Genomic DNA, 15767 nt, shown 5'->3' on the forward strand with positions numbered 1-15767 from the left:
CACACACAGTCACCCTAAATTGTGGCAGTACTGTTATTCCTCCATTTGCGTTGGCCAAATTGTTTATTGACTTACAACGCACACAGATTCATTTCTTACTGGAATATCACAGAGACACTTATGATTCACTCATCAGCTATTTTCAATGGGTTTACAGTAAGCTCCATATAAAACCATCTCTTGATAAATAAAATTGACTTGCTAAACAAATAAATTCTAGGACAACGCCCAAAGGATTTCCAAGACAAAATCTTTCCACGCATACAGTTATTCTTTTTACTGAAAAGCAAGGCATATTGCAGAAGCCAAAACTAAAAACAGCATGTCAAAAAGGAACATATCCTTAGTTTTTGGCATATCTGTAAAAAGTACACTCAAAAGATAATAGGATTTCTATACTCCCCAAAACAAATTTTTCTTTTTGCTGAAGTTCATTGAGGGATATAGGAAATCTGAACCGGTCAGATTGTACTGCGTCTTACAAAATGGTCTAAAAAAAAAAAAAAAAAAAAAAAAAAAAAAAAAAAAAAGGGAACATGTAGGCCAGCGCAGGATAACACCCCCCATCCTCCCTCCAACTACTAGCATGCCTCCATTCCATGGCAAAGCAGTACCAAGGAGGAAGACGCTCACTCATATTAGCGTCAGGGCAAACTTTCTTAAATGTATAGATGCCATTTATTCTACGCCTACAATGGCGGAATGGGCAAATGAAGCAAAATAGCTGCCTTCGCTGAAATATTGTTTTGTGACAAATCCAGAAAGAACGATCCCTAAACTTTTGAGTGAATTCACCAAATACGGGGCACTCTCGAACTTTAAGGTGAACCTGCACAAGTCAGATGCTTAATATTACTCTGTTAAGTGAATGCAATCTTAGATCATTGTTTCCCTTCCCCTGGCTTATCTACTTAGAGGCAAGGTGGACAGCATTTTTTGCTGCCAACTTTCCACCCATGCTCAAGACCTTAGTGGAACTCCACTGCATCTGAGTACCATACACCAAAAATGCTAAACAATTCATTTTAACATTCAAAACAAATCAAATCAAAACTTCTTCATCCATCCATGTCTCCATGCTTTATTTTACTGAGAAAACCTTTTGAAAAACACCTCCTTGCATTTCTGGCTATGACCATCTTGAGAAAGGGCAGACGATTCATGTAGCAGTTACATCCTGGAATCCATGTGCCCTTCGCTCAGGCATTTGTCTGAACTGAGAACCATCCTTCCCCTCCCAAAGACTCCTGGGATGTATGACATTTGCCTAGACATCGAAACCAGGAAGTAAAATAAAGGAATGCGGAAAAAAAAGGAGGTTAAAAAATAAGTAAATATGATATACTTTCCTATTTACTAATGCTAACAGCATAAGGATTAGAAATAATCCATGTTGAGAAAGTGAAGTTCTGCTTTAAGGGAGGACGGTCACGAATGGCACAAATCATATTCTTGGATGGGTCGTAACACCATTCATAAAAAGGAATATCATGCTGAGACTTCTTAATCATCTTCAGGCTCTTCCTGTTTCTATTTCTTTTTCCTTCTTGAAGGTGATCCAGGGTACTTTTCTACGCTTCATATGGGCCAAGACACATCCTTGTCTGTCCCATATATTCTTAGCTATGCAGTAGGTCCATGAGGGCATGTCTTTCCCAGATCCACTACGCTATTACCAGGCGACCCACCTTTCCAGGGTGGTTGTCTGGTGCGGTGACCAAGCCCACGAACCATGGGTTGGAACTGAACATTCATGAACAGACATTCCTAGATAGAGCAGCATTTCCTTAGCGCTCTTAGTAGGCACTGCCTTATCAGGGCAACCCTTAAAAGTGCTGCATCAGTTACAATTTTATATCAGGCCAGGGCTTCTTGGGTCTTTACCAGGTGATTGGCCACACAGACTTTCCCCTAGGCCTCCTTGAACGTAGATTTCAATCACTCAACGGCTTAGGTTCCTTTCAAATTTGAGACTTTGTATCGGGTACACACTTCCGCGAACCTTTGACTTAGACCATGATGTTTGACCCCCCTTCGAACCCATAGCACTTACAGCAACTGACTCCTCATCTTGCTATTCTGCACTGACACAGGATCACATCTCACCCTGCTGCTACTCCCCTTGAAAATCTACAAATGTATGTATTGCTGCTCAAACCAGTCTTTTGCATCCCCCGACCACCTTAAGAAGTTGGAAAGGGATCTTGGTGTCGCACCTTGTCCCCGGAAAAGAGAGCATGTGCTCCATTTTGCCCATTATTCGTCCATTACCTGCAAATATCAGGAGCTGGGCTACAATATACTTACACGCTGGTAAAAGGTTCCCTCGCTGCACCAGAAGATATACCCTGGCACCTCTCGAGTGTCTGCTGGCGATGTCGGAAGGAGAAGGGTACCTCCATATCTTCTGCAACTACAAAAAAACTGGATAGCTTTTGGTCTCAGGCTTGGGATCACATTAAAAAAACAAAAAAAACAAATTTTGATCCAAGTAGGGAGGCAGCCAGATAACTGATTCTTCTCTCTGATCTCCCTTGACGTAAAATTTAAACAATGTATGGTAGTCCACCTGTTGAACGCCGCAAGAGCATGCAAACCAGCGCTTTGGAAGCAGGAGTCTCACCAGCCGCCCCCACCATGCTTTCGCAGTGGTTCACAAGAATAGCTGATATTTACTCCATGGAAATCTGGTCTGCATCCTTGCACAGAAGAAAAGTTCACACTGAGGTGGTTTTACTGGACACATTTCACTAGGGGTGCACAGGTACCATCTTCTTATGAACGAGAGACACACACACACACTTGCCAAAAGTATTGGGACACCCCTCCAAATCATTGGATCCAAGTGTTCCAATCACCTCTATGGCCACAGGTGTATAAAATCAAGCAACTAGGCATGCAGACTGCTTCTATAAACATTTGTGAAAGAATGGGTCGCTCTCAGGAGCCCAGTGAATTCAAGCGTACTGCATTGATAGGTTGCCACCTGTGCAAGAAGTCCGTGAAATTTCTTTACTTCTAAAAATGTTCCACGTTCAACTGTTAGTGGTATTATGACAAAGTGGAAGTAACTGGGAACAGCAGCAACTCAGCCACAAAGTGGTAGGCCACATAAAATGACAGCTCAGGGTCATTTCAGCAAATGCTGAAACGCACAGTGGGAAGAAGTCACTAACTGTATGCAGAGTCAGTAGCTAAAGATCTCCAAACTTCGTGAAATGAACTGTTGATACAAGGCAGGATGGATCCATGCTTTCATGTTAACGCCAAATTCTGACCCTACCATCTGAATGACGCAGCAACCAGTCTGTCCATTCAGCGACAGCAAGGGACAGTGCAAGACAGTGAGAGGGAGTGTCCCATATGGCACATGTCGTCTGCAGGAGACTCATTTTTCTACTGCTTCCACACCCAAAAAATTTTTTGGCCCCCTCTATCCTCAGGTCTTCACTGCTTCTGCTAAAGCCAAATGTAGATGGGTTCTTATAGCCTTTCATCGCACAGTCCCTTTTACATTAAATACTATTATCGAAGACCCTGAAGGTCAGTACATTATCCTGTCGGGGCTCCTCATCAATTCGGCAGTTACTATTGTAACCTATTATGCCCCCAATCAGAGCCCGCTTCCATTCCTGTCCCACCTACTGACTCATCGACTGCCATAAAACGTGGCACTTTGCTCATTTGCGGAGACTAACTGCACACTATACCCATTCTTAGACAAATCCCCCCAACCACCTCTGCTGCTGTCTAGACTCTCCGTCCAGCAACTTCTGCACTTCTTCCTCCCTATTCCCTGGTCGGACCCTTGTGCTGTCATCACATCCATCTCGTCCCTCGCTCCCTTGGCAGCTGATGCCTCTTGGATTCTCAATGATAACCTATTATCGAATCCCTCCCACAGCCTGGATAGAGATAGCTCTTAAGGAGTACTTGTCAATGAACTCCACTCTGGATATTTCTCCCCTCCTTTTATGGGAGGCCCACAAACCAGTACTTAAGAGGGTTCTGTATTAGTAAATCATGTTTCCTAAATAAAGGAAAGCATCAACTGCGTTCCCGTCTCGAGGCAACTTATACTCAGTCTCATCAGGCATTCCAAGCCACCCAATCACTCAGCAATCGTAAGGCCTTGGAGCAACCCCTTTTGGAACTAGACCTCTCACAGACCAAGCAGAACTCTTTCAGTAGACCACAACATAAGTACTATACTAAAGCAAACAAACCTGACACATTCCTAGCCCTCTTGCTCCATAGAATAGATCACGCCACTAAACCGATTCACTTACGTTTGTCTCAGGGTGGTTTCACTAGCAATCCAGTATGCATATTACAAGTTTTCCGCAAAAACTTGTCTCAGCTGTACTCCCCAATGGAATTCTTTGACCAGTCTCGCGCTGAAACCCTCTTGGCTCATCTTACTTTCCCAAAGCTGTCAGGCCAACAACTGAAAATCCTAGAGAAGCCAATCACACCTACTGAAACCCTGATTGCCAATCAAGCAATCAAGGCTCTGAAAATACGTAAAATGCCCAGGCCCAGATGGCTTCTCCACCGCCTACTATAAGAAATTTGTGCACTCTCCCCCCCAGTTCTCACAAACGCCTTTAATGCCATCCTCACGGGTCAGTCCTTTAGGCCCGAAACAGTGACAGCCACTACTTCCATGATCCCAAAACCTAACTCAGATGACTCCGTTAGGTCCAATATAGGCCTATTTCTCCCCTTAATATTGATATTAAACTCCTAGCGAAAATCCTCTCCATCCGCCTTAACCCAATTATAAGATCTCTAGTCCACAATGATCAAGTAAGTTTTATCCCTTCACGACAAGCGGTGGAAAATGTTAGACACGCAGTCTCTCTTTCGCATTTGGCTCGTACTAGCAACATCCCCACATGCTACCTATCCTTGGCTATTAGGAAGGCCTTTGACACAGTCTCGTGGCCTTACCTTGACTTCATTCTACGTCGTTGAGGTTTTGGGACTCATTTCCTGTCATGGATCTCCTCCTTGTATTGTGAGCCATCTGCTTGTGTTAGATATTTGGGACACAAGTCGGCCTCGTTTCCAATACTGTGAGGCACCCACCAAGGCTGCCCGCTCTCACTGTTCCTCTTTGCCCTAGCCATTGAACCTTTGGCCCTCTTGGTCAGAGCTGACCCGGATATCCGTGGATATCCGTGGACTTGAGCTAGGAGGTTCTCACTATAAGCTCTGCCTCTTTGCTGACGATTTGTGTTCCTCTCAAGTCCCCCCCGACTTCTACTCTGACTTCTTCAGGACTTCGGCCACATCTCTGGCCTTCACGTTAACCCTCAAAAGTAGATAGCACTCCCTACCTCCTCAAGAACTAGCCCATCTGCAGCAGGTGCTCCTGTTTACCTGGTCCCAACAATCCATTCCATAGCTAGGCCTTAAATTGACTGCTAGCCCATCGGGCCTTTATTCGGCCAACTACCTACCTATGCTAACCCATCTTATTAGCTTCATGACCAAATTCCCCCCTCTCCCGCTGGCCTGGATGAGCAGGATCACTGTAGTGAAAATTTCAATTCTCCCTAAAATATTAGATTTATTCAGAGTCCTACCCATTCCAGTGCCAGCACATTTCCTCCGCATTTTGCAGCGGCAAGCCTACGTATATATCTCGGGTTCCAGCCCCCTGCGTATACCTTGCTCTACCATACATAGATCTAAGCTTATGGGAGGCCTATGTCTCCCAGATTTTACCAAAATATTACCAAGCTACACATGCATCCCTTGTGATAGAAATAAAGTGATTCAATTTTTTTTTTTTTTAAAAAAAAAAAAAAAAAAAAAAAAAGGGACAGTGCAAAAAAAAAAAAAAAATTAAATTAAAAAACACGAACTCCCGTCCCCCTGTGCTCGCACGTAGTGTTGAACGCATACATAAGCCATGCCCACATATGTAAATGTGTAAAACCAGACACGGGAGTTATTACCATAAACGGTGGAGCAAGAGCAATAATTCTAGCACTAGATGACCTCTAACGTTACACTGCTAACCTGTATCATCACCCATGGAAATGTTTAAGTACCACAGTTTGACACCTTTCCACAAGCATGCGCAATTTTAAAGCTTGACATGTTGGGTATCTATTTACTCGCTGTAACACCCTCTTTCCTATTATATGCATAAAATGGGGTTTAGCGGGTTTTTTTTTTTAAATAAACATATATATTCATTTTTTAAAAAACTGCGCGTTTTGGTTTTCGGCCAAGTGCATTTTGAATTTTGGTTTTCAGCACCAGAATTTTCATTTTAGTGCACCACATTTTATATACACACACACACACACACACACACACACACACACACACACACACACACACACACACACACATATATATATATACATACACACACTAAAGAAATTAGAATATATGATAAAGTGCAAATATATAGCAGCTAAACACCAATATCCTGATACCAGGCAGTGAAACCGTAATACATATAAAGTTCAGTGCTTAAGAAAGTGACAAAATAACACAGGTCTGCAAAAAAATTTTTCTCCAAAGAGGTTTTGGTTATTCCACGTAACCTATGTTTTTTGGTGCACTGAATCCGATAATGACCTCCATTTTGTCATAGGACATCACGTTTCCTGACAATTTAGGTAACTATGTTAAATAAGGCAATACCTCAAAATAAATGGAAATAGACTTATAAATTAAAGTTTTATTACAATTTTTTCATGAAAATCCTTTTTTGAACTGAAATGAGCTCACCTACACACACTAAACTCGATTCTTCTTCCCTGTGAGGCTCCTCTTGGTGCATTTACGCTTGCGAGTAGCATCTGGAATGTCTCTCTGAAGCATCCAACAGTAGTCTGCCATCATTGTAATGCTCCATTTTCCCTGGTATCTCCTTTCCATCTCTTTAATGTCTTGGTGGAATCGTTCACCTTGTTCCTCACTCACAGCTCCCAAATTTTCAGCAAAGTAGTCAAGGTGGGACTGGAGGAAATGCACTTTCAAAACTCATCAGGCAACCTAAAGCTTGAAATGCTTTCAGCATTCGTCAGATGAATTTTTTGTAGTGAGGATCTTTGTTATTGCCTAAAACTTTCTGTACGACTTCTTTAAATGCAATCCACACTTCTCTTTGAGGATCCGTCATAGTATTGACAAACTCTTGATCAACTATAAGCCTTCTAATGTCTGGTCCGACGAACACACCTTCCTTCAATTTTGCCTCCGACAGGCCTGGAAACTTGGTGACCAAGTATTTTAAGCATTCTCCATCTCTTGGAAGTGATTTTACGAATTGCTTCATCAATCCCAATTTTATGTGGAGAGGTGGTAGAAGAACTTTATGGGAAGGTACCAAAGTTTCTCGGAGGACATTTTTTTCACTGACAGTTTGCACCCACGGCTGCCAACTCTTCTTGGTCCAGTGATTTTGTCGGTCTTGACTGTCCCATAGACACAGAAAACAAGGGTATTTGGTATCCCACCCACTGGATTCTTCAGGAAAGATTAACCCCTTCTACCATTAGAAGCACAGACTCAGGGCTGAGGCTTAAACATACAGCATGCTGCGGAGTATCCCAGTAGTCAGACATGTCACTCAGACCAGCACTTGTATTCACCCCCTTTGCAGGGGGTAAGGGGGGGGGGGGCAGAGATTTTTTACCTGCAAATAACAAAAGGGCGAGAAGAGAACTAGGGAAATGAGGAAATAGAATTTTATTTCCCTAAAACTTGCTTAGTTTATGTATATATTGCTGACCATCAGAGTTACAGTGCTATATTTTTCTTTACATAACTCGGACAACCCCTTTAAATACTAGCCTACAGGGCACTTATACCCCCTTCCTGCCCAGGCCAATTTCCAGCTTTCAGCGCTGTCACACTTTGAATGACAATTGCACGGTCATGAAACATTGTACCCATATGAAATTTTTATCAGTTTGAGACAGATAGAACTTTCGTTTGGTGGTATTTAATCACCTCTGGGATTTTTATTTTTTCTTAAACAAACCAAAAACCACTGAAAATGTTGGGAAAAAAAAAACAAAAAAACGTTTTAGTTTTTGTTATACAATTTTGTAAATAAGTGATTTTTCTCCTTCACTGATGTGCGCTAATAAGGCTGCAGTGATGGGCACCGATAGGTAGCACTGATGAGGAGGCACTGGTAGGTTGCGCTGATGGGCATTGACAGGCATCACTGATGGGCACTGAAAGGCAGCCCTTATACATGGCACTGTTAGGCGGCACTGACTGCCACTGATAGGTGACATTGAAAGGCAGCTCAGATGGGCACGTATATGTGGCATTGATATGGGCACTGGCACTGATAGGTGGCACTTCTGGGGCCCACACTGATCATCAGGGCACACTGATCATCAGTGCCCTGATGATCAGTGTAGATGTCCCCTGCGCGGAAAGCAGATTACCGGCATTTCCTTGTTTACATGTGATCAGCTGTGATTGGACACAGCTGATCACATGACCGAGCCGACATCTTCGGCTCTTTCCGTGATCCGCTGTGTCCGAGGGACACAGCGGACCAGCGATCGCCACGCTGCGCACTCCCTGAGCCGCACATGCGCAGTGAGAATGGTAGGACATCATATGACTTCCTATCAGAACGAGAGAACCACCTTGCGCCCGTCATTGTACTATAGGGCGGGCGGAAGGTGGTTAAGGTTTGTTTGGCATTTTATATCTTAAATGCACTTATGTGAATTAATAGTAATTTGGACTTTAAACTTGGTTAAAAACCCATAATATTAAAAAAAAAAAAATTTGATAAATATTAAGACAAATTTTGCATTTTGTGGCAAATCATGACATCTAGGAGTTTTTTCAATATTTTATTTGTTTTCAGCACACCAAAATACATGGAAATTAGATGAAAATAATCAAACAGCTTTTTAGTTGCAGACCTGTGTAATTGGTGAAAAAATAATAGTGCAAAATATATCATATAAAAAAATTGTCCATCAAAAATAATTTTTTTGCATGTTTCTTACCTTGAGTCTGAATTCCACACGGAGTGGTATAGTTACCCTAATTAGGATCTATTGCTTGGAAGATCTTTGCTGTTCTTGGTGGTCTGGAGGAGGATCCGGTTGTCCAGCTTTCTGGGTTGTTTACAACAAAGCATGATTGACCACTTGGATTTGCTTTGTTTCATCACAATCTCTGGGGACTTTCCTTTATCTGATTATTTTCAATATATTTTCCACAGTTTTTTTTCCAATTATTTGTCACTTTAAGTGCTGCATTTTATATGTATTACTAATATACCGTATTTTCCGGCGTATAAGACGACTTTTTAACCCATGAAAATCTTTTCAAAAGTCGGGGGTCGTCTTATACGCCGGTATACGGCATGCTGACACTTGGTGTCAGGGCAGCACTTTTTAGGGGGGTGGCGCGGTGCCGCCGCCCCCCTTCCAACGGAAGGGACACTAAGTACAGGGGTGGGCAGGGGGCTGCTGTTTCTTATCTGGCCGCTCGATGTTCGTGCGGCCGCTTGGCTCCGCCTCCTCACCGGTGATTGGGCGCCAGAACTGTAGCTCAGGAAAGGCACACAGGCGGCCAATCACCGGCAAGGAGGCAGAGCCGAGCGGTCCCGCGAAAATCAAGTGAGGGAGCGGCTGGTAAGTGTGCCGTGCAGAGGTGCAATGCAAGTGTCATTGGTGTCAGTGGAAGGAATAGTGCCCCATCATTCCTCCCACTGACACCAACGACGGGGCACTATCCCCCCCCCCCCCCACTGACACCAATGACGGGGCACCATTCCTCCCACTGACACCAATGACGGGCCGCTATCCCTCCCACTGACACCAATGACAGGCCGCTATTCCTGCCACTGACACCAATGACGGGGTGCTATTCCTCCCACTGACACCAATTATGGGGTGCTATTCCTCCCACTGACACCAATTATGGGGTGCTATTCCTCCCACTGACACCAATTATGGGGTGCTATTCCTCCCACTGACACCAATGATGAGGCACGATTCCTCCCACTGACACCAATGATGAGGCACGATTCCTCCCACTGACACCAATGATGGGGTGCTATTCCTCCACTGACACGAATGATGGGACACTATTCCTCACACACGGACACATAAAATGATATTTTGCTGAATACTGAAAGGGTGTAAATTGTTTGAAATAATGCTGGTTTTTACAAGAAGTCATGTTGTCATTCTTAGTGCACCATGACCGCTATTTTCTAAGAAAAGCAAGTTGAGTGCATAACTGGCATAACAAAAACGTCTCCCAGTGAGGTGCAAGAATAAAAAAGCACCAAAGAAGAACTTCTGATGACCAAATAAACCCTCTCATGAGTCATCAAATTTATTTTACATGCTGAGCTTTGCTCTTTTCACAGTCACATGTAGGTCTAGTTAATTTTTAAGTCAGACCTGTGTGCAGGCTATAGATTTTAAATAATTCTTAACAAGCAGTAAATGTGATTTAAAAACAAGCACTCACTGTTCATAACAGAGACACTGAAGTGAGAATGCAGTATGCTTCTAAACAGCTTACAACACAGATTAGGTCGATGCTTGAATGTCCACAGGCTGGATAGAAGTTTACTTTTAAAGATTCTCTGGAGGAGGCACAAGGAATCATGGTTGTTTAAGAAATTGCAATGTTCAGCAGTGTTACCCCTAACTGACGGTCACACTGTATTTTCTGCTGTGTATACCGAAGCAATTTTTTAAATTTCTTGCACAATAACATTTTTGCGGGAAATTACCCTAAACTATCAAACGATTATATATTTTTGTAAAACCGTGGCCCTGTAGAGTAAAATGGAAGCAAATGTATTTTTTACGTCACAAGATATTTGCACAACTATTGATCAAATACATATTAGGAAAAAACAAACTAAAACTACAACGTAGTGGCTGATCTGCAGTGGGATCACTGCATTGCCGATGTACAAATCGCAGCGCATTGCATTGTTCAATGTTTTTTTTTTCATCATTTCATTAAGTTGTATCAGCTGCTGTGCAGCGTGTGGCAGTGGTCTGCCTTGCACAGTGCTGAATTGGAGAAAGGTTTGGCGTGCCAAACTTTTTTCCAGCACACACCACTGCAATACAGTGGTGTGAACCAGGCACGTAGGAGTCAACACATTTCGCCTTGTCTTATGGTGGAACTGCCTGGAATAGCTGTCCAAAACACCTGATGTGCATGGGCTCTTAGTTTCCCTTCTTTTTAAAAGCAATTCTCAAGTGGTAAAAAAAAATTCTATATATACTGCTCAAAAAATATTAAAACGAATACTTTGAAAACACATCAGATCTCAATAGGGAAAAATATCATGCTGGATATGTATACTGATATGGACGGGGTAATGCGTTAGGAACGCAAGGATGCCCCATCGCTTGATGGAATTGAAAATAATCAACCTACAGAGGATTGAATTCAAAGACACTCTGAAAATCAAAAGTGAAAAAATTATGCAGCAGGCTAGTCCATTTTGCTGAAATTTCATTGCAGCAACTCAAAATGGTACTCAGTAGTTTGTATGGCCTCCATGTATTGTATGCATGCCTGACAATGTCATTGTATACACCTAATGAGCCAACGGATAGTGTCCTGGGGTATTTCCTCCCAGATCTGGACCAGGGCATCACTGAGCTCCTGGACAGTCTGAGGTGCAACCTGGCGGCGTCGGATGGACCGAAACATGATATCCCAGAGGTGTCCTATTGGATTTAGGTCAGGCGAGCGTGGGGGCCATTCAATGGTATCAATTCTTTAATCCTCCAGGAACTGCCTGCATACTCTCGCCACATGAGGCCAGGCATTGATGTGCATCAGGAGGAAGCCAGGCCCCACTGTACCAGTGTAGGTTCGGACAATGGGTCCAAGGATTTCATCCTGATATCAAATTACAGTCAGGGTGCCATTGTCTAGCCTGTAGAGGTCTGTGTCCCTTCATGCAGATGCCTCCCCAGACCATCACTGACCTACCACCAAAACAGTCATGCTGAACAAGGTTACAAGCAGCGTAATGTTCTCCACAGCTTCTCCAGACCCTTTCACATGTGCTCAGGGTGAACCTGCTCTCATCTGTGAAAAGCACAGGGTGCCAGTGGTGGACCTGCCAATTCTGGTGTTCAATTGCAAATGCCAAATCGAGCTCTATGATGCCGGGCAGTGAGCACAGGGCCCACTTGAGGACATCTGGCCCTCATTCCACCCTCATGGAGTCTGTTTCTGATTGTTTGGTCAGAGACAGACACACACACACACACACACACACACACACACACACACACACACACACACACACGGCCTGCTGGAGGTCATTTTGTAGGGCTCTGGCAGTGCTCATCCTGTTCCTCCTTGCACAAAAGGAGCAGATGCCGGTCCTGCTGAAGGGTTAAGGACCTTCTACAGCCCTGTCCAGCTCTCCTAGAGTAACTGCCTGTTTCCTGGAATCTCCTCTATGCTCTTCAGACTGTGCTGGGAGAAACAGCAAACCTTCTGGCAATGGTACGTATTGATGTGCCATCCTGGAGGAGTTGGACTACCTGTGCAACCTCTGTAGGGTCCAGGTATCACCTCATGATACCAGTAGTGACACTGACCCTAGCCAAATGCAAAACTAGTGAAAACTAGTTTAATACAGTCAGAAAAGAGGAGTAGGGAAAAACAAAACAAAAAGTCAGTGGCCTCTACCTGTAAAGCCATTCCTGTGTTTTTTTTTTGGGAAGGGGGGGGGGGGGGGTTCTCTCATCGTTGCCCATCTAGTGCACCTGTTATTTAATTAACACCAAAGCAGCTGAAACGAATTAACAACCCCCTCTGCTACTTAACTGACCAGATCAATATCCGAGGAGTTTAACTGACTTCATGCTATACTCAGATTAAAAACTGTTCCTTGAATTTTTTTGAAAACGACAAAAAAAACCAAAAAAAAACCCACCACCACACAGGTTCAGTGGTATATATAACAAAAGAGAGCAAATATACAAAGTCTAAGGGTCCACATACACTAAGTTTATAGTGCACACTAGTGCTAAAAACTTACAGAACGTTTAAACATATTAAAGTGTACTTACATGGGTTTACATCTCTGTATCGGTTCCTGTTTTTATTCTCTGGATTTTTTGCTATCTTATTGGGCAACACAGGTGAGTTAAATCGTATTTCCTAAAGAAAACAAAATCAAGAATGTAAAAACATTACATGTAGTAAACTGGCTAAAGTCTGTTATACAAATGTGTGAAGGCAGTTCTAAAACACACAAAACCAAAAAAAAAAAAAAAAAAAAAAAAAAAAACCACTGTAAAAAGGAATCTGCAGTCTTACACTTTGATTGTAACATATGTTGGCACGAGCTTTTAAGGTAACGCACGTCAAAATAGTTTCACGCTTTTCCATAAATTTCTTGAAAATAAAAACAGACAAATAAAAATGCAAACCATATGCATTTCATAGGATTTTGTGCAAATGAAAAACATCCTTACATGTTAAATCTGTTGTCAAATCACAAGAACAAAAAAAAAAAAAAATAGGAAAAAATCTATCTCTCCTGAAAGCACCTCTGGTGGGTTTTTCTTTCTGCCTGCCAAACGCTCCTCGTCTAATACACTTGTAAATACCTATATGTGCAGAGACACATAGGCTTACACAGAGGTGCTTTCACAGACAAAAAATAAATAAGCTCAACCGCAACAGCTAGTTTTTTTTTTTGTTTGTTTGTTTTTTAACCGCCTCCCACCCGCCATATAAGGTAATGACGAGCGCAAGGCAGTTCTATCGTTCTGGGAGGACGTCCTCCCACTCTGAGCGTGCGCGGCGATCGGTGGTGCGCTGTGTCCCTCAGACACAGCAGATCACTAATCGCATGTAAATAGGGAAATGCCGGTTATCGGCATTTCTGCGGTCATGCTGACAGCTCGTAAGGAGAGGAGAGCTGGTAATCGGCATTCCTCAGAGGGGACATGTATACTGATCATCAGGGCGCTGATGATTAGTGTAGCCACATCAATGCCACCTGCCAGTGCACATCAATGCCACATATCACTGTCACATAGCGCTAGTCAGTGCTGCCTTCCAGTGCCCATCTGTGATGCCTTTCAATGTCCATCAGTGTAGCCCATCAGTGTAGCCCCATTACGCATATCAGTGAAGGAGAAAAATCACTTATTTACAAAATTTTATAATAAAAACTAAGAAATGTTTTTTTCCCCCAAAATTTTATTGTTTTTGGTTTGTTTAGCAAAAAATAAAAAACCCAGAGGTGATTAAATGCCACCAAAAGAAAGCTCTATCGGTCTCAAAAAAATTATAAAAATTTCATATGGGTACAGTGTTGCATGGCTCCGCAAAAAAAGACAGAAAATTTTGAAGAAAAACAATTACTTTCAGCTATAGAAAATATATAGTAAACTCAAAGTTAGTTATAAAATTTAGGCCAAAATGTATTCTGCTACATGTTTTTGGTAAAAAAAAAAATCCTAATAAGTGTATATTGATTGCTTTGTGTTAAAGTTACAGCGTCTACAAACTATGGTATAGATACTGCAATTTGCGCCATTATTTTACTATACAGCGCTGCACTAGTTTAACTGAAAATTACGCGGTCATGCAATGCTGTACCCAAACTAACATTACATCCTTTTTTTTCCCCCACACAGATAGAGCTTTCTTTTGGTGGTATTTGATCACCTGTGTGCTTTTAATTTTTGGCGCTATAAACAAAAAAAAGTTTTGAGAAAACAATATTTTATTTTTGTCATAAAAAAATCCAAAGAAAAACAAAAATAAAACCCCCAAATTTCATATAAATTTAGGCCAAAATGTATTCTGCTACATGTTTTCGGTTAAAAAAATCCCAATAAGTGTATATTGATTGCTTTTGTGTGAAAGTTATAGAGTCTACAAACTATGGTACACATAATGGAATTTACACAGCTTTTACTTTCTGACTGCCCATCACATTTCTTGAGGTGCTAAAATACCAGGACAGTACAAATGACCCCTTTTCAGAAAGAAGACATCCTAAGCTATCTGCTGAGAGGCATATTGAGTCCATGGAAGATTTATTTTTTTCCACAAGTTTCTGGAAAATGACAAAAACGTTTTTTTTTTTTTTTACACACATATTTGTCATTTAAATGATATATTTCTCAAACAAGCCATAGGTAGATGTGGAATTACAACCCAAAATACATTCTGCTACTTCGACCGAGTATGGGGATACCACACGTGTGAGACTTTTTGGGAGCCTAGCCACAATGAAATCTGAAATCCAATGACCACTTTGAAAGTCTGAAGGTGCGCAACCTCATTTCACTTGCTCACTACCTATCACAGTTTCGAAAGGCCCTGAAATGCCAGCATAGTACAACCCCCCCAAATGACCCCTTTTTGGAAAGTAGACACCCCAAGGAATTTAAAGAGACATTGTGAGTATTTTGCAGATTTTTTTTTTATATTTCAAAACCTTGTGATGAAAAAATAAGAAAAAATATGTTTTTTTTTCTTCATTTTCCAAAAACTTGTGGCAACAAACGAGATCAGCAAAATACTCACAATGCTTCTTATCAAATTCCTTGGGTTGTCTACTTTCCAAAAAAGGGTCATTGGGGGGGGCTGGTGCTATCCTGGCATTTCAGGTAGTCAGGAAGTGTAATGATGAAATACAGCCCTTTTAAAAGTCTGAAGGTGCTTATTGGATTTTGAGGTCCTGTACTTGGCTAGACTGTCAAAACGTCTCTCACATGTCGTACCCCCATACTCGGGAA

General features: G+C 42.2%; 1 protein-coding gene across 2 annotated transcripts in view; it reads right to left on the reverse strand.

Annotated features, from left to right (window-relative positions):
- The window catches only part of PTPN2 (protein tyrosine phosphatase non-receptor type 2), an 86939-nt gene that overhangs the window by 42006 nt on the left and 29166 nt on the right, over window positions 1-15767 (reverse strand). For both annotated transcript variants that reach the window (XM_089671046.1, XM_089671047.1), the window contains exon 2: window positions 13077-13167. In XM_089671046.1, coding sequence (XP_089527172.1) covers window positions 13077-13167 — 91 coding nt within the window. The remainder of the gene's footprint in view (window positions 1-13076; window positions 13168-15767) is intronic.

This window comes from Staurois parvus, unplaced genomic scaffold, assembly GCF_062004578.1.
Source record: "Staurois parvus isolate SC_StPar_1 unplaced genomic scaffold, SC_StPar_1.0 ptg000097l, whole genome shotgun sequence".
Taxonomy (NCBI): domain Eukaryota; kingdom Metazoa; phylum Chordata; class Amphibia; order Anura; family Ranidae; genus Staurois; species Staurois parvus.